This window comes from Melanerpes formicivorus, unplaced genomic scaffold (assembly GCF_026170545.1).
Source record: "Melanerpes formicivorus ecotype bairdi unplaced genomic scaffold, bMelFor1.0.p_v2 SCAF_12, whole genome shotgun sequence".
NCBI lineage: Eukaryota > Metazoa > Chordata > Aves > Piciformes > Picidae > Melanerpes > Melanerpes formicivorus.
Window position 1 is genome coordinate 7,697,679 of NW_027142364.1, and position 24,561 is coordinate 7,722,239.

The following is a 24,561-nucleotide window of genomic DNA, read 5'->3' on the forward strand; positions in this document are numbered from 1 at the left end:
CTTTTCTGATGCATAAGCTTATAATTTAATTGAGTATTTGCCTGTGGTCTGCTCTTGGGAGAGCTCAGAGGACTGACTGGCACCGTGGGTTTAAAAACCAAATACTCAAACAAAATCTACAGAGACTTCTGGCAACATGGTTTAAATAAAGTGTGAGTGACAAAAGTTTATTAAATGCATTCTTTAAAAAATTTTTATCTTTCTTAAATAAGGATTTCCCAGTATGGATTTCATTGTCAAACAGTTCTGAAGCAAGTCATAAGTTATTTATTAACAGTTTGAGCAATAAAAAAAGAGTCACGTTACTGCTGTAGGTCTACAACCATCTTGAAACAACGCAGTGTGTGTGGTATCTTCCTTCACATGCTAGGTCATGGCAATGCAGCATTGGCTGGGAAAGATCAGCTCCCTTTGGGGTCTGTAAACATTGAGTAAGCTGTAGGCAAGGTGGTGGAGCAGTTCCGACACCTTTTGCCCTCCCAAAAACCTACTCGCGCATGAAGTATCTAATGCAAAGACAAGCATTCCATACAGTTTTGTCCCCCCTTGCACATTCTAGAGCCATCTTCCAAAGAATAGACTGAAACAATGCATGAGAAGACTTAGTCATGGCAATTTCACTGGAGCTTTATTGCCTCTGTTGGTAATGAGAGGGATTGTAAGAAGTTACATTTGAACTTACAGAGATATGTAAATGATGGTTTTTTACTAAATATAATCTCAAGATTAAGTGTTTTATAATCAGGGCACTTCTAATTTTGTACATGGTTCATGTATAAAAAACAGGTTACAAACTTGGTGTTCTTCGCCGCCTCGCTCTTGACGTTTGGCAAGAATCAAACCGATCCGTTTAAGGGGAGCTCACCAAATTGAAGACATAAGCACTTAATGACTTAAAGCAATCCAAGGAAGCAGCTGTCTGCATTCTTAGGGGAAAAAACCAGGGGTGGGGGAAGAAAAAACCACACAAATATATAAAGGAAAAAAAAAAACCACATGGCCACATCTGAGCACGTCTCAATACAAAATAGTTCCTGTAACCAGGCGTTTTGTCCTTAGAACAACACCCTGTTAATCAATGCTTCTTTCAACTTGTCACTTGTTTAGACAAACTCTTCAGATGCCATCATAGCACAAATAACCCTTTTCTGCAACATAATTACTCAAAGGTTTATGTATTTCTTTATAATTACACAGTAATTATAAGCATGTAGTACCAAACTGATGACAACACTTAAGTCTGTTGAAAAGATCTTGCATTCAAAAGGAATAGTCTTTAAAACACCACGGCCTTAGGCTGCTACCCAATCTCAGGCTTTTTGGAGGGCCAAGTCTGTAGTGGGATAAAAAGCAAGCCAGCTCTCCTCTCCAAAAGCACCCCACCCTTGAACTAATCAATCTGAAACTGGACCAAAACCCTCAAGACAGAAAACAGCAGGCAGAGATAGCTTGTCCACATCCCCCTCCCCCATAATTTCAAGTCCCTATTTATATTTACACAAAATCGAGAAAAGGAAATACTGAAAGCAGCAAAACACACTTCTTTTTTCGGCATAGCCAATTCCAGTAGCTGGAGGAATTCTGCAATGTTTTTATGGAACAGTGTCCTTGAAAATAAACGCACACGGGGATTTTCTCTCAAGGGCTCTGATCTGAGGGGTGCTGGCCTTGGGGACAACTTCAGAGAGCACAGATTACAATTTTTAGCAGTTTTAATAGTCAAGAATTCTAAAATGCTTTTTGCATCTGCATAAGTGTTCTGCTGTTTAGTGCAAGTACCAATTACACTGCAAGAACTCTAACTTTATCACGGGACTATTCAGAGCATGGACTTAAGCCTCTATCCTTACTTGTAACTATAGTCTGTCTTTGCTCCTGGAGCTTGGCATTTTCCAGCTTGTTTTACAGAGCAGTTATTTATCAGAGCTCTTCACAAGTAACTGAGGGCAAAAGACCATGTTTAGCACAAAAGCAGCTCAAGAGCTCTTGTAATATTAAAAATAATGGAAAACTGTATCTGACAAAACTTGAACAAATGAACTTGATTGAGTTAAATGCAGCTCTTGAGTTAAGAAGTAGTGATGATCCACAAAATAATTTAAGCAGACAAAGCCAGTGCACTATTTCATATCTGATCTGTGCTGGCTAGGGAAGGCTTTACTCTTCATTTCTGTATTTGGCAACCACAGTGATATGTCCATGTAAGGGAAGCTCATGAAAACCATTTAAAACATGTGTGTCATCCACAATGGCAGTACCTCTGTGTTACAAAGATTCAACTTTCTTCTCAGGATAATGGTTTCAAAACCTAGATTCACATCAAACTCCCCAGCTTTGGGTACAACAGGGCCATTTGTTTCATCATACCTCACCCATAAACATTTACATGTCCTGCTTTAAAATACTGTACTGTGTAGCAAACATTTAAGACAAATTCATTATACTCAAGTCTGAGATTTCCACAGAAATGAAAAACCTTTCTTGGACAGACGTAAGCATTTCAAAACTGTAATGAAATCTGCATTCTTAGAGAATAACCTAGAGAGTATTAGAGTCTGTCGTGACACACAGCTTATCTCAATGAGGCTCACTGAAGGCCAGCTGGAACACCACACGCGGGAGCTGTAAGTGCACAGTAGTTGCGTCGTGCTTCAACCACTCTCGCAGCCAGCTGATGTACAATCAAACCATTCAGATAGGCACCTAGATATCCCAGGATCAACCACCTCGGGTTTGCTTGGTTATTTCTGCAATTGTTTTGAACCAGATACTCCAACTCACTTAGACATTACCTGTACTTCTCCAGAAAGGAAAAAAAAGAAGAGCGGACCCAGTACACTTAAATATATCACTCTGACAGGAAGTGCTATCGATGCAGTCTTTGCAACTAGCCCCAAGTGAATATTTAAGGATTCTTTTAAAAACTGGTTTGATGTTGAGCTGTATAATTCATATGCCACACAACGGTTGTCTGATGATGACCAGCATTGTGCTTTATGTAAAACCAGAAACCCCCAAATAATTATTAAGCTTCTAGGACTTATGGGAGATGGAACTAAGGGTGGTCCACCAAAGAAAAACAAAACAAAACAAAACCCAAAAAAACCAAAATCCATGATGAAATCCACAATGTCGGAATTTGAACGGGCAAGAGCGGTCCAGACTAGAAGAAAAGCCCGAACCACCCGTAGAAGAATGAAATATGATATGGTCCAAGATGTATCCTTAAAGGTTTGTCTCAACCCTCAGCCATAATTGTGAGGATTGATCTTCAGTTCAGTCCAGCCAGCAGAAATTGACTGTGCAATTTTCCATTTCAGGTATTTGTACAGACTATGTACACTCTAGAAGGGTCCTTTAGTGCTACACTGTCGTACTTTTTGTCCCAGCAATTTGAGGGCGTGCAAATTCCACAAAGTCATCAATAAGAACTGGCCATGCTCCTAAAAGGGAAAACCCAAAAAGACAAGAACATAAGAACTCAGTTCAACACAGCATTTCTGTTAGAGCTTCAGATCTAAACAAGGAATTTGCTTTCCAGTCTTAACTAGGCATAGTTTCATATGCACATAAAAAAAAGAGAATTAATTTGCTTTCCTTGCTTGAAATTTAAGAGCTGGTGACAAATTTCTACTTCCTTTAAACCCAGTGAATACACATCCCTTTCAGGGGTCATACTGCCTTCAACCTTCTGGGAAAAAAAAAAAGAGGGGGGAAGCACTGACAAATGAGGGGGGTGGGAGGGAGGGAGAAAACCTGACAAAAATTCTAACTTAAATCCATCCTGTTTGTAATACCAGAACTTGACTGAACCTTGGATGCAGCCTTCTATGCTGTGCGCAGCAGCATATCTTAACATAGCAGAGCATTTACTGCTGGCCCTCTTGAGTTCACACGAATGCAGAGCTAGCGTCCTCGGTGCTATCCAAACGGCACCATGTGCTCTGCTCACCAGCAACACAGCAGAAGGCCCTAGCAGGCTGGATCTGCAACACTAGATAAGAATCCTTTGTATTCCTCACCAAGAGGTAGTCAAAATGTACATCAGTGATTTTACATATTACAGGCAGACAAACCCAAAGAAGTCCCCAGTCAGGTGCATGATGGTACGTGAAGGTTAAAAACAATTGTGGGCCAAGCTGGTTTTTCCCTACCCCCTTAAATTATCATTAAATCCTGTTTTCTGCCGTTAATCTTTCTAAACTGCATTTATTTCTTGTGGGCAGCTCAATGATAAGGGAATGAGAACTGTCCTTAATTACTAAAGTTGTAGCAGTTTGCTCCCCTCCGCTCTGGAAGTATCAGAAGTTTACAGTTTCCTCCACTCACTGAACTGATCTGCTGCCAACGACTGAAGATAATTAGCTGCTCTTGGCTACAGATGGACTGGAAGAGGAAAGATCAATACAGAAGTTTACAAGAAACACATTGGATAGATTATTGCTTATGCCTAGCAATTCCTCTACGCTGCTAGCTTCATTTTCATATTATTACATGTCCACCCTTCACAAACTGAAGCAACCAAAACCATTCTCAGCTAAGAAATGCAACAACCAAGGGACCCTGCAAAGAATTGCACAGGCCATGAAATCAATTACTTAGTTGAAGATGTCAAGAACTGCATTGAGAGTGCAGTGTTAAATGGACAAATACCAGGGTTTGTCCAATAAAGAATTAGCCCTTGAGCTCAGACAGATGAAAAAAAAATGGAAATGGATTTAAGAAAGTTTCAGCATTCCTCTTTTAAAGGGGCAGTACCAAGCAGATGTTAACAACATGCACTAGAGCAGCTCTCCCTGAGCTTTCCATCACCAGTGACATTCTAATTAGGCTGCCATTAGCCAGCTGTGCCAAAGCAGATACACAGTAATAAATGTAGCATAAAACACAGAAGTTAATGAAAGAAAATGGAAATGTTTACCTTCCTCATCATAGTTAGACATATCATCTGCTATCATTGTACTAAAGTCTAGAAGAAGGTTCCAGGTATCCTTAGGAATAGATCTTTTATGATGTTCCTGTTTGGAGGGTGGAAAATTTGTATTTTAATACAATAAATAAAAGACTCTTACAGACATTTGCTTTCACTGTCTTGGACAAGTCCATAGCCCCAAAATATATTTCTCTTATACACATTATGAAATGTAGTATCTGGGATTTGGGTCATAATAGTCTACTTTATCTACTCCATAAATGTAAACACATTTCTCTTCCATGCTTTGAAAATGCTGCAGTCCAGTTTATGTAAAGATTTTAACTTACCAACAAAAATTTGTTCCACAAGTCTAGAAATTTAAATCTTCCATTAAGTACTAAATTCCAGTAGGCAATGGCCATTTCTAAATCTGTAACATTAAAATATATTACTTTTAGAGATTACAGTTCAAATACAGCATCTCCACAGGTATCTAACACTAGGCGAATCACACAGTGACAACGGTGAAAAGATCAATCTAATGTAAACATACTCATGGATCCATAAAGGCAACCACAAACCAAGTTTCACACAAGTATTTTGTAGCTTTTGGGTATCATCACTCAAATATAGAAGCGAACACTGCCTGTCCTAGTATCTACAATATCCACGACACATAAGGATACTTCATATGTCTTTTGCTACCTAACAACCCTTTAGTTAAAATTCACTGATGGACTCCTTAGAATCCTATCGACCTCAAAGTCTGCAGAATTTTGTAGTAAGATCTGCTGTATTATTATTTTTATTAATATATAAAATACAATTTATACCAAGCCAGCATTTCAGGATTTTTAAAGCAACCATGTCACAGGTGCTGGTTTTGTAATGATTTTGGCAAGTGCTCATCTTATCAATAAGGTTTCCTTTTGAAAACCTCTTTTTAAGGACTGCACAAGCAGATGGTTGATGGTTGGTTTGGGAGGTTTTGGTCTTTCTTCAGATGGGTGCAGTTTTGATTTTTTTGATTTAGTGTGAATTTCTTGCTGTTGTTTCAGGTTTTATTTTTTCTTCCAAAGACTCCTGTTAAGTTCTTGCTTGGTCTGAATCTGTTTGTCAGGAAAAGATCCTTGAGGAAGGAGGACAGTTTACTGCCTTGTCAGGCAACTGTGTGCTGCTGTCATCAGCAGGTGCTGTTACTGTGCTGCAGTTAGAACAGACTGGTTAGTCCAGCATGGAGGGAGAGAGAGCAATTGGCCCCCTGCTATCTGCCAAAGGCTAAACTGACATGCATTGACTCTTTATTAGTGGCATATGGCAATGTGTTAGCTGATCAAAGAAAGCTACGTATCCAAGTTCTAAATCTCTGCCTAGCATGATCTCAATGAACTACCAAGGACCTCTGTACCGTACTGCACAATGCTACCAACAGTGACCTTACAGAGTACATTATCCAGCATGGAGTACACACAGTGACCCCAAAATGCTTAGTTAAGTGACCTCCTCTCGTATTCTGCAGCCTAGCAAAACGTCTTCCGCCAACAGACGTCTTGTGAGAGCAGAGAGAAGCAGCACATAACTGCACCTCAGAAGAAAGGAAAAAACCCACAACCCAAGAAAGCCACTCCCTTCCCCCAGACACCAGAATCTTAGAGGTGCAATCAACTGCAAACAAAACAAGGCAAGAACTCTGCATTGCTGGAGGGAAAACAGGCAGTGATGGGACCAAAGCACAAAATCTGTGAAGGATTTTCCAGCAGTTGCAAAGGGGTGTGACTTGAGACAAAAGAGCAAATTTGAGTTTTGAGAAGCAGAGACATTTTAAAGTTCTGTCACCACTCCTCAGTAAATAAGCTGTACGTGAAAGTAACAACTTGTTTAAGAGTGTTAATCTTGGGTATTGCTCTTCAACAGAAGATTCAGACATAAATTATGCACTTCAGCTTTCAACTACAAGTATAGTCTTCTAAACCTGAGCAGATACAAGCTCCAGATTAAGCTGATCAGTTCCTCAAGGGAAGAGATTAGAACAGTAAGTTTTGTTTACCTGTAATGTGTTAATAGCAGGCATACACAAAAATGCACAGTTACCAATTTGCTGCATATTTACAGCGGTTTATACACAAACTATGCACTTTGACATGCTTGTAGGACCTGGGGACTGCTCTTGTGGGTGATCAAACCCTTTGAAAAACAGGTCTCAGGAAGCTGCAACTTCAAACTCGCTATGTTAAGTCCCAAAATGTAAAAGCATGAAGGCCTTAGGACAAACTACATGTTTTAAAAGAAGCTTTATCAAATCACACAAGTGGAAAGTAAAGATATCATTTTAGATTTTCATAAGTGAAACTACCTGAGCTCTCTACAACTACCTGAAAGGAGGCTGTAGACAGGTGCGGGTTGGCCTCTTCTCCCAGGCAACCCGCACCAGAACAAGAGGACACAGTCTCAAGCTGTGCCAGGGGAAGTTTAGGCTCGAGGTGAGGAGAAAGTTCTTCAAAGAAAGAGTGATTGGCCATTGGAATGTGCTGCCCAGGGGGGTGGTGGAGTCACCGTCCCTGGAGGTGCTCCAAAAAGGATTGGACGTGGCACTTGAAGCCATGGTTTAGTTAGTCATGAGGTGTTGGGTAATAGGTTAGACTTGATGATCTCTGAGGTCTTTTCCAACCTTATTGATTCCATGAAAGGTCCTCATGGATCAAATATGAAAGTCAGAAAATACATGCTCTGAGTTTTGTCCAGAGAGATGCAAGAGAAGCAAACAGTGTTTGAGATGAACATCAGCTGAAAGGTATTCTCAAATGGTATGTAAATATCACAAGAACTTTCAAGGCATCCACAGAACTAACACAGTAGTAAGGAATTATGCAGAGGAAATGTTTCCAGAGCTGTGCCTGAACTGCTACACAGTGTTTATAAGATTAGGCCAATATACATTAAAATCAATTTGCAAGTTCTTACAAGCAGATACTTAGAAACTCCAAAATTAATTGCCTAACTGGAAGCACTTACTTTTCTGCACTGAACTTCTCCTAATATTCTTTTGCTTCAGGGTTTACCAGAATTATTCTGCCCTATTGTAAATTCATGCCTAGAACTGTGTAATTACTGGCATCAAAAGGGCTGGTAACCATCCAGATGCTAAGACCAGTTCTACATCATTTCCAGACCCAAAGTGGAAAACACAAACAAAAATCTAACCAATCCTTATGCAATATATATATGCTATAAGGAACTGAGAAAACTACATTTGTCTTTGTTAGAGCATAACCTGGATAAAGCAGCTTCTAGATGAATGAGAAATAAAGCAAGGGACTTAGTTTTCCCAGTAAATAATTTTTACTGAAGTCTGTTCTATCTGGGATACCCAGGAAGACTTGGGGTCTTTTTTGGGGGGGAGGGCAGGAAGGGGAGATACTCAGAAAAATAATGCAACTTTTTCTTATACCTTAGAAATACGGAGAAGAAAACAAGGAGGCAAGTACTCCATCAACCAGCTCTGTTATTGTGAAGCTTTGAGAAAATGAATTTAAAATGATCATGTAACTCTGCTATCACTGTAAATTGTCATTTCACTTTTACCACCTTACAGATAGTCTGCAAAATATTCCTTGTGTAAAACCGTTTGAAGATTGTTGTCAAATGCTACAATGTCACAACGGAAACCATAAAAGAACCTCCAAACTAAATCCTGCAACCTTTCACACTGCAGAACTGATTCCACACTGACATTCTCCATAACCTAACTTCTACCTTCTCACCATTCAGTAACTGCTGACATTTTCTTTATTGTAACAACCTAAAGAAGAAAATGAATTAATAAGTTCTTGCTTATTTGTTTTTAAATATTTTAAGTCAGAGATTGATCCACACATAAAAGACAATAAAGCCAGAGCAGAATGCTCATCTTTTCACAGCACAAGAATACATAGCTGGCCTGTGGCAGCCTGTTTAAGGCATTTTCATTGCTGAGAAAAACAAATTCAGAAGTTGCCATGGAAGAACTTACTGGCCATTAAGTATTTTATTTCTTCTTAAGCTAACTGTTCTGCTTTTGAGAAGTTAACAGTCACAGAGTCATAACATACTGGTTATGGCTAATGTCTCAACTACACTGTATATAAATGAACATGCACTCTGGTTAGCTAATGCAGTTTCTTGAAAGAAATTTTTGTTCCATTATTTTTGCTGTTTTGACTAAAGATATCTACAGTTTCTTCAGGATGTTCACAGAATCACAGAATGTTAGGGGCTGGAAGGGACCTTGAGAGATCATCTAGTCCAACTCCACCCCCAGCAGAGCGGGATCAGCTACACCAGATCACCCTGGAACACATCCAGATGGGTCTTGAATATCTCCAGAGGGAGACTCCACAACCCCCAGAGCAGCCAATTTCATCAGAACTGTGGTGTTCTGTCATTATTTTCAATAACTGATTCTTGTATTTCACCTGCTGCACTATCAAAGCACAATCAACCCAAGTGCTCTGACATAATGAAAAAAGCAACAAAACATTCAGTGAGCTGTGGAAAAACCAATAAAGGCTGCAGATGGGCACCTAGGCACCTATTACCAATGGCACAACAACAGGCATCCAGACTGCAATACAGAAAGCCATTTGTACTCTTCCAACTCTATTTTGCCAAGACATTTACAAGCATTTTAGATGTTATAACAGACTGTACAAGTGTGCTTACAGGGAAATCAGTTTTACAGCTTAAGTTCATCCTAAAAAGTGAAAATTCAATTAAGCTGTTCAGTGCTGCAAATTCTAAGTGGTATCACCATGCCTCTAACCTAAGACCATAATCCACTGTGCTTAGACTTGCACACAATTAATGAAGGAATAAACCCTCTCTCATTCAGTTTTGTAGTCTGTATTCATGATGCAGACTTTTCTCTCAGTTTGAACACCTTAAATTGACATCTGTCCTTCACAGCAGAAAGATGCTTCTGTTCCCAAGGGTGGTTGTCTTTCAGATTCATTGGATCACAGTAATACTCTTACTGCTTTAATCAGTCACTTCCCACATTCACAAACAAATGATTAAGAATACATACCTAAACCTTTCTGTCCTGGATTCTTTGCAAAGTTGAAGGTAAACTGATAAAAATCCTTAAATCTTCCTGGCTCTTTCAATTCTTGTTCCATTTTAGGAATCTGGGCCTTCAGTTTTTCTATGCTGTCACATCTGCATTTTAAAAAATAGCATGTTCATTGGTGTATCATTTATTTTGCTATAAAATATGCATTACAATTTAAACAAGAATTTATACAATTTGATGGAATGCAGTACAATTATCAAGACAAAATTCAGGAAGCTTTTACTTCATCAGCACCTACACAACAGTTTCATTTCTTTGCTGTTACCTCTTTTACATTGCTACTTGCACAAACTAGCTGATACAGCAAATTCTAAAATCCATGAGATTTTGGACAAATGTGATGAAGAGCACTGCATTCTCCCCAGGCAGAGAAAAGTCCAGGTATGCCAGACTGCATGCGGACATCCTTGCCTTACCTACCCAAGTAGCTCTGCGGGAACTAACTGAAATCAGCCACAGCAAGTGGCACTCAAATTTGCCTCCTGCTTCTTAGTCACTAAGCATCTGGCACATAGACAGGTGGGGTTTAGAAACAGACAAGCACACTAGGCTCTGAAAAGTCTCTGAAGTGTAAAAGGACAAAGTGATGGTGAACGCCCCATAACAGGGCTGTTTCAACATACATTCCAGTTTCTGGCACTGGATTACACTGTCAGAGTCTAATACTTACTGCACACTTACCCCAGCTCAGTCATTCCATCCATAAATTCCAGCTTTGAAAATTCACACTGTGTTGCAGCTCGGAATTTCCATGCAATGATGAGCACAGTAATGCTGGCTGGGTCAAGAGCTAAATCATCACAAAACTGCTGTATGCCATCTATACCAATTTTATTTTCATCTTGAGGATCTTTAAGATATAAAAGTAAGTATCAAGAAAAGCAGACTGCTGGAAGAGCTCAGTTATTTAACAAGTGTATTTAAGATAGGCAAACATTTTCACATAGCCATTTCTGGGACCAGCCCTTTTAAGTGGATATTTTGAAAACAAAATTAAATTAGTATTTTCAATGGTTAGGCTTTAACAATTGAGGCAGTTACTATAATAAAGCCTCCCACACAATGAAGCTTATGTTATTTTCATTGAGAGACAAAAGCACCACAAACATTTGTTTTCTGCCTAATAATACACATGATATTCTGACTCATTCTATACAGAGAACAGTGGTCCTTTTCCCACCAACACAATTATTGGCATCTTTGGTAAGACTGTGATCTGTGTACCATTATAAACAATTCTGCAAAGTCCATTTGCAAGCTGGACTGATAAAATATTCAAATCTGCCCATAATCAGCATGAGTTTTAGGCATCTTCTGGCATCACCAGCATGCATGAGATTGGACGTGGTAACCTCCAAGAGGAAAGTTACATTGCCCCATTACCGATTCCAAGTCAGCCAGGCACACTCCTCTTTCCATGAAGGAATCAACATCTGGTCTGGAAGTGAGAAGCTCACATTTCAAGTGCACTAACAAAGATCTACTAACATAAGCCAACAAAGACTTCAGGAAAATGGTATTTGGATTACATACACATGTGAAAACTGACAGAAAATGTAGCACTCATTCATTTCTTTTAAGTGCTAAAACGCAATTTGTTCTGCTGTACTGAATCCACTTTATTTGTGGTAGGATATCATCAGTTCAACACTGACTGTGTAACAGATGAAGAGACTCTTTTCTGTTTTGTTTGTAACTACCTGATAATGAACAGAAGGTGAATAAAAACAAGGTAGAATCCATCCTTAGAACGCAGCCTTCCAGTTTGTCAGGAGCAAATCCTGATATGCTTTCTCCAAAGCAATCCCCTAAACCCCATGTTAACCGTTACAGTTACTGACTGTACACCCAACTCCAGTTCCAGACCCTACTCTTGTAGAAATGTACAGATACTCAGAGCACACAAAGAAACTACATATAATCCTTGTGAAGTAGAAGCCTACTCACGTTCCTCTTCTACCTTGTTTTATTAGTAAACAGAAAACAAATCTGAAAGACTAGGTTAAGATTTGCCAGCAGAGGAGCAGAGTTGCAGTGACACGCTGCAATTCAGAACACACATATATGACTAGGAAATAAGCCTTAAAATTCAGGGTACTCACCTTTGTATCTGTTATATAACTGTTCTAACTTCTTTCTGTCCAATGAGCCTTTAACACTCTCTCGTATATAAAGTTCAGGGTTTTGGAAAAAGTTGTCTGTTGCAACATCTAACTTCCAGTCATTTTGAGACAGACAGCTCACTGCTGTCTTTTCACTAGATTGTGTGAAGACCATAAACTGACGCACTTTATCCTTCTGTGATGATTTCAACTTGTTCTAGTAAAGAAAAACAAAACAAACCCAGACAATACTGTAACTAGATATGTTTAACTGGAAGAAAAAAATGGCACCAAACCATCAGTGTTAATTAGATGTTTTCAAATCAACAACTCAAAATAAAAATTACTTAAAACATTTTAAGGACCTTCATCCTACATACTAAACCTTTTCACAAAGCTGAGTTAATCCCAAAAATCACGCTATCAAAGCAATAGAAAATGGGTGTTCTTATTGAACCTTTGGAAAGAGAGCTGAAGGTCATAGCAAATTCATACACAGCTCTAAGCTGGGACATCGTCTTATTTAAACCAATTATTGTTTTTAAAAATGAACACAACCCCCACATTCTCCTATTAATAAAGGAGATGTAATGCTACACCTACCAAAAAAGAACAGTTGAGATGCCTAAATAAAGCCCATGGCTATCAAAATATTTGATAGATTGATTCAACAGATGCAGCAGGACAGCTGGTTTAATCACCATCCCTGAAGGAGAGGCTGGCAGTCATTTAGCCCCAGCTGACCAAACTAACAGACATGCCAGCTAGTGCAGGGGAGACCACGCTGCCAGGAACAGGATCTCTCCACTTGCCTCCTGATGGCAGCAAGGCACCAGGGCTGGGTCATCCATTTCGGGGAGATAAACTCAAAAATAGCTTAATAGGCTTTTTCTTTTTTTCCCCCCTCTCTTTTAGAGATTTTTTTTCACTTTGAAGGTCCTCAACTCCACCTACACAATTTGCAAAACATTCCTGTGAGGAGGCATTGTCTCCATTTCACAGGTGCAGCAACTGAAAGTAAAAAAAAGTAATTTTGCCTGAGGCAGGCAGGGGAGTGAATAGCCAAGGTGAGAGCTTGGAATTTCAGGCCTCTTGCCCAGACAGAGAGACAGCCCTCTCTGCTCTAGTGCAAAATTGAATGAAGAACTTGCTGCCAGTAATTTGTCAGGTAGAGGGATATCCAAGGATATTTTTGATGAGGAGAAGCATGCTCATTATTTCAAGGGTATTAGTGATACAGAACTGATGATGAGAAGAAAGTAATCACGCATACAGCTCCTACACTAAAACCAAATTCAGTTCTAAACTTCACTCAATACATTCAAAGCAAAAAGTCTCCTAATGCTACAACATGGTTCTGACTTTAAAGTCAGGATTGGATTTCTTACACGGTCCCTATTTCATTTGTACATTACTTTGCATTCTAATCAAAACTTCTATATTCTATTAATTATTCTAATTTCCAAGTGCAGGGCACCTCCTCTGGGAACATGGAGAGGAAAAGACCAAAAAAGTCTCTAAACCTAATAAATTATCTTCAGCCAAAAAACAAACTCTTTAGGAGCAGCATGGGCTCAAGCTCTTCATTCCAAAGGATAACTACTGTCCAATCACATTATCATTAGAAAAAAATAACCAATGCTTCAGAACACAAACTCCTCTGCCCTGAAAGTCAAAATCTGTTTTCTGCTGCTTGTGGCAGTGAATGTGAGCACCGTTGTCTGTAACGGTAGTTAAGCTGTCGGCTTCAGCTACACCTTTAAAAAAATATATATGAGGGCATCATGTTTGACTTAAACTGTTATTATCCCACATAATATATTAGACAGATGAATACCCTTTAAGATTCTTTAAATAAATAAAACTTCAAACCAGAACAACACTCTAGATACGCCACTTAGCTGAAGCCAAAACTTCAGCACAAGCTGCAGGCTTAAACACTGTGATGTTAGTTAGGCTACACTAAAGTTACAAGTCTGTCTTTTGAACGTTGGATCTTCTGCTACAAACATGTTTCTGAAAGTCAGATTTTTGTAAGTGGTTCCAGGTAAAAGACAAGCCATTAGGGCAGGTCCTGCAAAGCCCTACTGCTGACAATCTGTGCGTGCTTTCAGTTCACCAGCAGCCATCCAGCACCCCACAACACTGAGCTCAAATTTCCACAAAAATCACTGACAAAGCCAGGTGCCAGGTGGAAAAAACTTCCAGAAATTACTAATGGATTTTCACTCACTTTTACTGCTGCATCACCACAGACTCAGGGGTACTATAGGGCAGTCACACTTGTGACCTTAGCTTTGCCTTTTTTTTCTCCTGACAAAGCTGATGCCTTTAATCATTAGGGGCTTTGTTTGGTTTGTTTAAACAAGTACACATAAGTATGCACAGCCCTTTCTTAGGGAGTATTCTATAAAACCTTAAGTGGCTTTGGTCTGCCCTACTCCTACAAGAGTAAACTCTAAAACCAATGACATACAACAAAAAGTCAAGGAACAGGTTTACTTCATGGTGGATGCCCAACCCCACAAATGATAGTGTTTTGTGTGTTAGCACATAAAAGGAGAAGACAGTTTATTAGATTAAAAAATAAATAAATCACAGCTTAAATAACTTTTATGATAAAATTTAAATCCTACATAGTCACATGAAAACTTCAGTGCTTGGGGCTAAGTGACAGTAACAATGTAAAGCCTTTTTAAACAGTACAATGAATTTGCCAAGAGTCAAGCACCTAATGACACTCATCAATATAGCACTTGGTAATACACAAGATGCAGTAAATCACACTGTTCAGACAATCTTTTTCTCCAATAACTCCAGTTTTACTGGTCAAATATGAGTTTATTTTTAGTGAAGAAATGCCAAAGCCCTTTCTTTCTATTTGATGAATGTTTCCGCAGAACCTTGCCAACACAGGGGAGACACCCCACATCCTAAGTGACTGGACAACTCTTTGAAGGCCTACTACAGGACAGCAAGAGATGAAATTACTGCTGAGTTTTTATTATCCTATTATAGCTCTTCTTTCATCACATTAAAAACCCACACTTCAAGCACTAACAGGTTCCAAGCCTTCTGCACTTTCAAGAGCTATTTCTAGAAGCCAAGCTCTAACAGTCTATTATTGTTTTAAGTGTGCAATACAGAAGCCAGAGCACCCTACAACCTTTAATCCTCTACTCATCAGGCAACAAATACCTTACACTGCAATTGTATGAACTGTAATGCAATGCAATCTATTTAAAATATCTCAACTTCAACACCAGTTAAAAGGGAAGATAGAATTTTATTTAACAGATACTTGTCTGAATAAAATATACAAGTGAAAACCAATGGAAACCAAATTGAAAACAAATGCAACAGATTTTCTAGTAAGTCTTACCCCTTGGATAAGAGGAAAAAGTTTACCTTTACAACAGAGAAGAATTTCTCCAAATTAAAAGCTGTATTATGTAGATTCATAAAACTACAATAATTACATCACTGCCATGAGCATCTGATGCTATAACATTGATTTTAAATGTAAATTTGCATCTCCCTGTGAAGTACCAAATTTGACATTAGCCCATCTTTGATGAGAAAGCTTAAAAATTGAATTCAAACACACACACACAAACATCCAACAGGCAAACAAAACAAACAAAAAAAGGCAACATGGGCTTTTTTTCCCCAATATTTTTTTCTTGGCCTCAGACTGAAATTTTCCCTGCCTAGAGGGGTAAGCTTTCACAATGTAGGGATAAAAAGTGCTTACTTCATAGTGGTTTTTCCTTATCTTCCACATTCAATTTTTAGTCACTTCAGATTCAAAGGTCAGCCCTGCACACTGATCATCAACATTTTCTGGGGAGCTGATAGCCATATGAGGGCTCCAGTCTCCTGAGTAATGCCCATGGGAAACAGTAACAACCTTCATCCTTCACTGCCTGGAGCAGAGAGCTGAGGATTCCAATCAAAATCCTGTTCTTGGACTTTTCTCAAAGGTTATATGCAGCTGCCAGTTAGACAAGAGGCACACAGAGTTGGAAGCATCACTGCCCAAAACTCCTCACAGCTCCCAAAGAACTAGTTCCACTTTCTTCTCTACTCATCACTGCAGAGTAATAAATAACTGCTTTTCTACCTTTTCCTTCCCAGCAATTGATTAGGGATGATCTGGCTCCTGCTAGTTTCCCTGCTAACTAAAAGAATTTGAACGCTGTGACATCTGGGCTTTTCTATCAGGACTCAAAGAAAAGCATGCAGGTGACAGGTAAAAGCCTTTCCTAAAACAGTATCAACCTCCACAATACCAAGGCTTTTACACTAACTGCACTTAAACTCAAGCAAGAGATCTGGCTGCAGGAAGCATCCTCACACTTTTAAAGGACCCCAGTGACATCAGTTCATACAGAGTAACTTCAGCCTGCACACAGAAGGAGTTTCACGTGCAATAACCTCAGAGGTCATGACTGTCCATTTCATTGTGCCTTTATGTGACACTAATGGGCAAGAGAATGCTGCTCTCTTACAATGTCTGAATCGTTCCACACTAGGCTGTATCCATTAAAGGAATGCACAAGACACCTGCACATAATCTTGTTTACTGCTTGCATGCAAAAAATACACAGCTAAAGCTTAGAAAGCAAAATCGTGACCATTTTTTGTTGAGAGGAAAACAGAAGTTAGTAAAAACAATAGAAGTCTATGAACACCCTGAATTACATCCACTAACTGTGATGGCATGCATATATATACTACCAAAAAAACCCCACATAAAATTCAAGGTAAAGACAAACCTAATCAAATAGCCACTGTTTCTGTGTAATGTAAATGAACATGCTCTGCAGCTACATTTTATTTTCTACAACAGTTTCTTGAAAAGAGGGCACGCTAAGTACACGTGCCAGGATGTTCTTAAACTTCTATTTTGAACTGATGTGAATCCACTCGTCTGCAGTGAAATAGAATACTACTCTGAAATGTAAAAGGTCTGTTGAGATATAAAATCCAAGGGGGGGGAAAAATAATCCAAGCAACATAAAATTGTAGTTGCTTTTTACACCTCTGATGTTCTTTTAGTGGATAAAATCATTTTAGTACTTGCACATGGGCTGAAGGTCCTTCATAGAAGATCAATATATAGGTAGTCAGAAGAATGAAGCAGTTGCAGTAGATTTTTAAGGTAATTCATGTTAATCTTAGAGGTGAAGGAAGCACCAAAATTACACTTTTTCAGTTAAAAAAGGACAAAATAAAGCTGTCAGTTTTTTATAAATCTTAGTTCTGGTCTTGAGCAGAAGCTCTACTCAGCTATTAGAAGCTGCATTCATACTTTATGTTTGCATTGGCACCATGAAACATAATAAATTTCACACCTTATTCTCAGAGTAGTTCATATTCCTGAATATTTTTTTCATGGCCCTAGTTAAAAGTGATTGTACAGTGTAAGTTCAAAAGGCTCTCTAGCACACTAGGAAGGGAAACAAGATCATGCACCATCTTGTCTAGCACTCAGACTACTCTGTCCTAACGCCAAGAATCTGCAAGATTTACTATAGGACAACCAAACCCCGAAACATTTAACATCAACAAACTGCTACAAGCATGAATACCCACCATACCAAACAGCCTTGCACAACAGCTTGCTGAGTTAAACACCACATAACAATGTCATGAAGTACAATAATATTACAAAAGACAGCGTCAGACGTGAAATTCTTGTAATACTAATTTTTTATGACTTCCTGTCACCTGAGGTTTGCAGTAATAAATTACCTATTTATCACCATAGAAATATTCCTCAGAGAACTCAAACTGGATAATGTAATAGTGTTAAGTAGAGATCTAGTTAGCAATTGGTCCTGGATAAAGATATGGCTACTCACACAAAGCCCTAAATTCATTAAATCATTCAGAATAATACAGGTAGTAGCTCTTCCCCTCAGAGAAGATGAATTAGGGTGTAATGGACCGGTCTGCTGCTCTGTCTTGATTTGCAGGCACATTACTTGTCCTTGTGATGAGATGAAGCAATAACATACTAACAGATAAGGTGAAGGAGACCACTTCCATAGCTGCTGCTCAGCTCAAATGAAAACGTAAGAAAGGCAGATTGCTATCAGCAATCCAAGGAACGGTGCCAGGCTGGTGTACCTGAGCACTGGATAGAAAACACTTTTCGAGCTAGCTAAACGGCCACTGAGCATAACAGGCTGCTGTAATGGCCTCCCTTCCAGGTAGTAGACATAGACAGTTCAAAGCCAGGAAACCTTTGTCCTTAAACCACAGCCTGTAGGAACACTGGTGAGAGTCAATGCCAGAAATGCTCTTACTGGCAGTGCAATGAGCAGGAGCCAGGCCTCAGCTGCAGAAGCCTCTACTGCAGCATATGCTGTGATGGACAACCAACCCGGCCCCAGAACCTGCCATAGCCACTTGAAGTACTTGCCAGAGCAGGAGCGCACACAAGCAGGAAAATGAGATGTTGAATCCCATGTTTCTGGATCGCCATCTTCAGATCTCTACGAAGAAGTCTCCCTATTCTTTCCCCTATCTAAAAAGGGGATCATATATCATATATAATCACATAACCATTTCAGTTGGAAAGGACCTCTAAGATAATCAAATCCAACCATCAACCTAACACCACCATGACCATAAAGCATCTACATATTTATCTGAACCCTTCCAGAGATGGTCACTCCGTCACTTCCTTGGACTGTCTACTCCAATGCTTGAGCACTCTTTCAGCAATAAAACTCTAATATCCAATCTAAACCTCCCCTAGATTATGACATGCCGTAGGTATAGGTAGAGAGTCCTATACCTGGGCGCCTGAAACAATTCCTACCTGTATTTACTTCTTACAAAGGCTGCAGCCTGTCATTTAGTCCCACTTCAGTGTCTATATCATCCTTTCACCTGAGTGCTAGAGCCAAGAAGCACAACCTGGAAAACAGCTGCTTGCATGGAGCCTAACAACTGCGCTTGGGGCCATGACTATACAGTATTCAGATACTCTCCAATCTGATAACTCCCAATCTATCAGTGTATTTTTGTTCACAGGCTGTATCTGCTAGTTCTTAAGTATTTCCAAGAAAACTAAGCAAGGAAGATTCTGCTGTTTCTCACAAAAAGATATCCTCACAATAACGTGCCTCATTATTTCTTTTATGCTGACACTTACTACAGCATTGTTCCATTTAAATTTCTAACCACACAGCCAGCCAAGAACATATGTATGTACATATCTGCATGTGCATTTATTTTGCATACCTACACTAGATACACTGTGAGGCAGCTCCAGGTGAATTTTATGGAAAAAAGTCTGTATACAAAGTTGTGTAACATTACTGCCAAAGTGCTCTTCCAAACAGTCTCTGAACTGCAGGTTACAGCAAGACACCTCTACAGTCTGAACTTCACCCAGAGTTTAGTTTCAACCTCCCACAAAAAAAAAAAAAATGAAGTGAAGATCTACTTAAAGGTATTCAAATAAAAATTATACTAGTAACATAGTGATAAGTTTATGAGAGGTCTGCATAAAGCACCACTAATTTAAATCCTGAATACATTTTTATGCCAATATTACACCATCAGTTGAAGGTGATTTTTTTTTGTTTTAATATGCATCTGACATTGCTTTCCAGAATAACATTAACCACAGGTATAAGATATCTTTATACCAACAAGCGTACACCAGTAGATCTTAGACTCCCTCTTGCACCCTTCCTAAGACAACAGAGCTGCTATGTAAAAGTACTACTTCAAATTGCACAGCTTTAGCTACAGCTGTACAACTTTTGTATAGAGAAGGCCTGGAAGTATGACTATAAGCATGTTGCCCTAGGTGTTTACAACACTGTGCAAGACACCTAAGTCCTCTCCTTGTTTAAGGCTAAAGAATGCCTTTTTCATTTGTTCAGGTGCACAAAAAAGCCCAGATTTTGTTCCAACCAGTGCAGCTTCCCTCTAGAAGGGAGAATGTCGGTTGAACTCAGTGCACAGCAAATCCTCAGATACAAGGAATAAAACATCACGGAGAAAATGCCAGAGAGATAGGTCCTCCTTTTCACCACTTATATGAATAGCAGCCTTACCAAAACCAGATTTGCTCCAACATAATCCTAATTCATGAAGGATCAACATATCCAAGTTTCCCAGTGAACTGACAGCACTTAATTGGCCCTGAGCCGCCTGAAATCCCGACTAAAACTTCAAGTAGCCCCTGGTTTCTGGCAGACCGCTGCACTCTCTCTAGTTACGGTTGCTGCTGACCCCGCACAGGGCACAGACCAAGCTGCCCACGGAACACTCTGTTACGCCTGTCCCGTACAAAGGTGTCTGTCCACTCATACAAAGTGCAGCACAGCACCTCCTCGCCGTGAGGAGGCCAGACAGACCCCCTCGGGCCGAAGGCCTCCATGGGATCCCAGCGCCCCCCACCTAGGCCCCGGCGCTCGCCCCTGCACAAGAGCAGCCTCCTTGCCTGTCTGCCCCGCGGACGGCGGCCCCGGCCAGCCGCAACACCCTTCACGGGCCCCACACGCTCTTCCCACCACGCTTGGTAGGAGAACCGAGGAACCCGTGGCCCCAGGACATCACGCCTTGTCTGGAGGGTCTCCGGGGCTGGCCCTTTCGCCCCTCCCGGACACCCCAGCCTGCCACGACTAGGCCCCAGCTGCCCCTGCGGCGTCGCCGCGCCGGGCCGGCCCCGAGACGCCGAGCAGGGCCGAAAGGCGACCCGAGAGGGAGCTCACCATGTTGAGGGCTGTGCGGGCCTCTTCCCTCCCGGCTCAGGCGGAGACTGAGGGCGGCGGCGACGGCAGCAACGGCTTCCTCCGGCGGCGGCAGCTCCCGGCTCCTCACGGGCCCTTCCGCCGCCTCCCGCTCATGCGCAGTGCGGCGCATCCCCCGCGCGGGGAGCCGGCGCTGCGCGGTAGCGGCGCAACGGGCGGGAGCCTGCACCGGGGGGCGGCCCCTGTCCCGGCCGGGCTTCCCCGGGTGCGGCCGGCGACCGCAACGCGCTGCTTGGGGCTGAGGCGCGAATGTCGTCCCACGCAGCCCAAGTGGGGGGAGCCGCATCGGGGAGGCTCGGCCCGAGGGAGGGGAATGGTGCCCTGCTGTCCTCCGTGTTATTGCGGGCTGGGACGAGGAGAGGCGCTGCTGTGGTAGCAGCCAGGTTCGGTGGGGTCTTGCCGCCCTGCGAGGGGCGTGGGCCGCCCGCGGTTGTGCCCGATTTCTTACATACTCCTCTCCTTCACCTCATCTCCTTACCCCCGGACCCGTGGTCGCTGCGCGCCCGCTTTTCTGTCGGAAAAACTCTGAACGTTCTTAAATACCCCAAATGCGAACTCTTGGCGAGGGCTCGGTGCGAACACGTGCGGTGGAGCAACCCTTCGCGGCTACGCCAGGCTCGCAGGGGCTCCGCGGTACTTGTCGAGGGCAGGCAAGCGCACTGAGAGGCGAGATGGGAAAAGCCCTTGGGCTTTTCAGGGTGGATTCGCAAAGGAGGTAGGAGGCTTTCGCTGAGCAGCCACAGAGACCTGGGGAAAGTGAAGGCTCACCGGAGTACTTTTAGAGACATTTCTGTACCGGGCCGCTTCCACGCTTGTAAGTTTTTTCTGCTAGAGGTTGTGATCCCCTTTGGGAGCTTTGGCTTCCTAGCAGGTGTCAACAAATCTGGCCTTTTCTGCAATAGCATAGACGTACTAGCAAAATAAGTTGTAAGGGTTAAATCACAGTTTGCACCAGTATCCCAGACAGTTGTTTTTTCCCATGAAAGCTTACTCTACCTACTGCAGGCTTTGTCAGCTGAGGTTTAGGAAAGCAGAACATTTTCTGGTAAAACTCAAAGTGGTAGCAAACTACTGGTTTGAAGGACAAAGGTTTAAGATCTGATTTTTGTTCTCTTATCTCCTGCTGAGCTGGGAGCTATTAAGAAAGCTTCTGTGTTTGTGCTACATGACTGGTGTGACTGGACACACCACAAGGAAATTAAGACTTCAGAAAGCCATTCTTTGTGATGGATGTCCATAGAGAAAGGGTTCTGGATTGTATCTCACGTTTCATTGAAAATCGAAGCTAAGCTTAGATGCAGTGTGAGGAGTTACAGTGCTATTTGGAGAGGAGAATCAGGCTTGTCCTGTGAAGTGTCCAGTTGTGCTGGTGTTCTGAAACAGTAAAATTAAGAATTGTCTTGATATGTATACTTAAGTATATCTAAGTCCTGAGACACTAAATGCCTTGAATCCATGCCTTGAATCCTCCTGTACGGGTTTGAAATAAAGGATGGCTTCAGAGTGGCCAGTACAGAAAGTCATGACCACTGCACACAAGCCTAGTCTGTGTGAACCGTGGCAGGAGAGACAAAGCCAAACCTGAAAAATCTCTTACATAGAGTTAGCTAACTGCTATGATCATAACATGCTGTGACAGCCCTTCTGCAACCTGAAGACACAGTTTAGACCTCATTGAGAAGTACTGCAACATGTAACAATAACCTGAGAGATTACCTTAAATTGAGTGGATTCCTCAGGACAGGGATGAGATTTTTCATGGGGCTTGTTCTTTCCTAATGTCTGAATCTTGCTGCTTTTCTGTAATGTAGGGTCTGTTGGGGCATGTGTTTGTGGGGCACATTGTGTTTAGTTTTACCTATTCTTTTTAAATGTTCTTCATAATTTTTTTTAACTTAATGTTGGGAAAGTATTTGTTTATTTAATTTTGCTGCTTTTGTTCACTGAATAAAGTACTAAACAAAAATTCGTTTTTAACTTGTTTAGGTCCTTATGAAAAAGATACTGAAAGCAGCATGGCCCTCTGTCAAATCAAGAGGACACAGACTCAAGCTGCACCAGGGGAGGTTTAGGCTGGATGTTAGGAAGAAGTTCTTCACAGAAGGAGTGATTGGCCATTGGAATGGGCTTGCTCAGGGTGGTGGTGGAGTCACCATCACTGGAGGTGTTTAAGAGGAGACTGGATGAGGCACTTGGTGCCACAGTTTAGTTGATAAGATGGTGTTGGGTGATAGGTTGGACTTGATCTCAAAGGTCTTTACCAACCTGGTTTATTCTATTCAAATGAGCCTTATATTAGATTAAATAAATAATAAATTAAGGCCTGGTGTTACAAATATTTAGGAGCACAAAGAACTTAACATGCAAGAGTGTTCCTAAGCTTTAATAAGGTGCTGCTTACATTATTTGACTCGCAGGTGTTCTCTAGAAGACCAAATTTCATGCATTCCAATTATGTTTACTTTAAAAACATTACTTGAAAGATTCACTGTTGCTACAGCTTTTAGTTCAATCCATTATTTTGATAGTCTACCTGGGTTACAAATTAGCTGCAGGTCTAGTAGAAATTCTTGTTAGTACATTAACATTCAGAAATTTTTCCTGCTGTACCCAGGACCTTTAGACTCTGCTTCCAACTTTGACTGGCTTGTGATTTGATCTAACTGACTAAATTGCTCTGTATTATGAACTCCCACCGTGTAAGGTATACAGGGGCTTCTTAGCAGGGTAGGTAAAAATGGATGATTCAGCGATGTACAAGTGAAATATAAAAATGTATGAAATGCAGATGAATGCTGTTCCCAGTGTGCATGCTACTGGTTTGTGGTTGGTTTATGTTTGTTTGTTTTCAATTTAAGTTCAGTTACAAGGTGAAACATGAGAAAAGACCAGATAACAGGAGTGGATTCCTAGAGCCATTAAAGTTGTAAGGCTAGTGCTGCTGATTTTAGTGCGATGTTCTCCATGTTGATTTCCAGAGTGCTTCCACAGGTATGTCTGAACTGCCAGAGCTCCTGGCTACTGTGATCAGGCTATGTGGTGCCTGAGCCAGTTTGATTAGACAGTCCCAGTTATCTTCTCTGTACCTGGCACACTGCAGTAGGCAGATCCTGCACAGCACACGCTTCAGGACGCAGTCAGATTGCCCCAATTCCACTCGTGCCCATACGCCTACAGGCTGGCTGTACATCTGCAGATGCAGATCTGCCTTTAGTGACATATGTGCCATCTGAATCTCACACCATTTCTAAGCAAAAATAGATGCTTTGTAAAGAAAGATGCACCATGAGACTGCCAAGAAGTATAACTAGATAGTTAAAGTAAGCCGACTAAGCTTGTTCCACGTTGAGTTTTGTTGAGCTCCATCAAGTATGGCACACCAAGTCAGACCAGCCATAAACAGTTTTGCTATTTGTAAACGTGAGGCAGGCAGCAATTAGGACTAGAAGGAAATGCCCATTGTGCAATCTGCATGCAGCATAATCACTGTGACCACAGTAACATGATGACTTACATAATTTCTGGTAAGTATGACACACTTGCCTTGTTTTGTTGTGTGAGCCAATGCTGTCTTATCATCTTACGTGGCAAACCCTAAGAGAACCAGTCTGAGATTATTTTTTTTTTTAAACAAAGTGTGTCAAATCTGTGGTTCTA

At 41.0% G+C, this 24,561-nt stretch overlaps 1 protein-coding gene across 1 annotated transcript; it reads right to left on the minus strand.

Moving 5' to 3' along the window:
* Positions 1 to 602: 602 nt before the first annotated feature.
* DCUN1D1 (defective in cullin neddylation 1 domain containing 1) lies at positions 603 to 21,146 on the minus strand. The gene is made up of 7 exons (XM_068145103.1): positions 20,866 to 21,146; positions 12,125 to 12,341; positions 10,704 to 10,872; positions 9,978 to 10,108; positions 5,263 to 5,345; positions 4,922 to 5,018; positions 603 to 3,443 (listed from the first exon to the last, which is right to left on the minus strand). The coding sequence occupies exons 1-7, from the start codon at positions 20,866 to 20,868 to the stop codon at positions 3,364 to 3,366; spliced, it is 780 nt and encodes a 259-aa protein (XP_068001204.1). The 5' UTR covers positions 20,869 to 21,146; the 3' UTR covers positions 603 to 3,363.
* Positions 21,147 to 24,561: the final 3,415 nt, after the last annotated feature.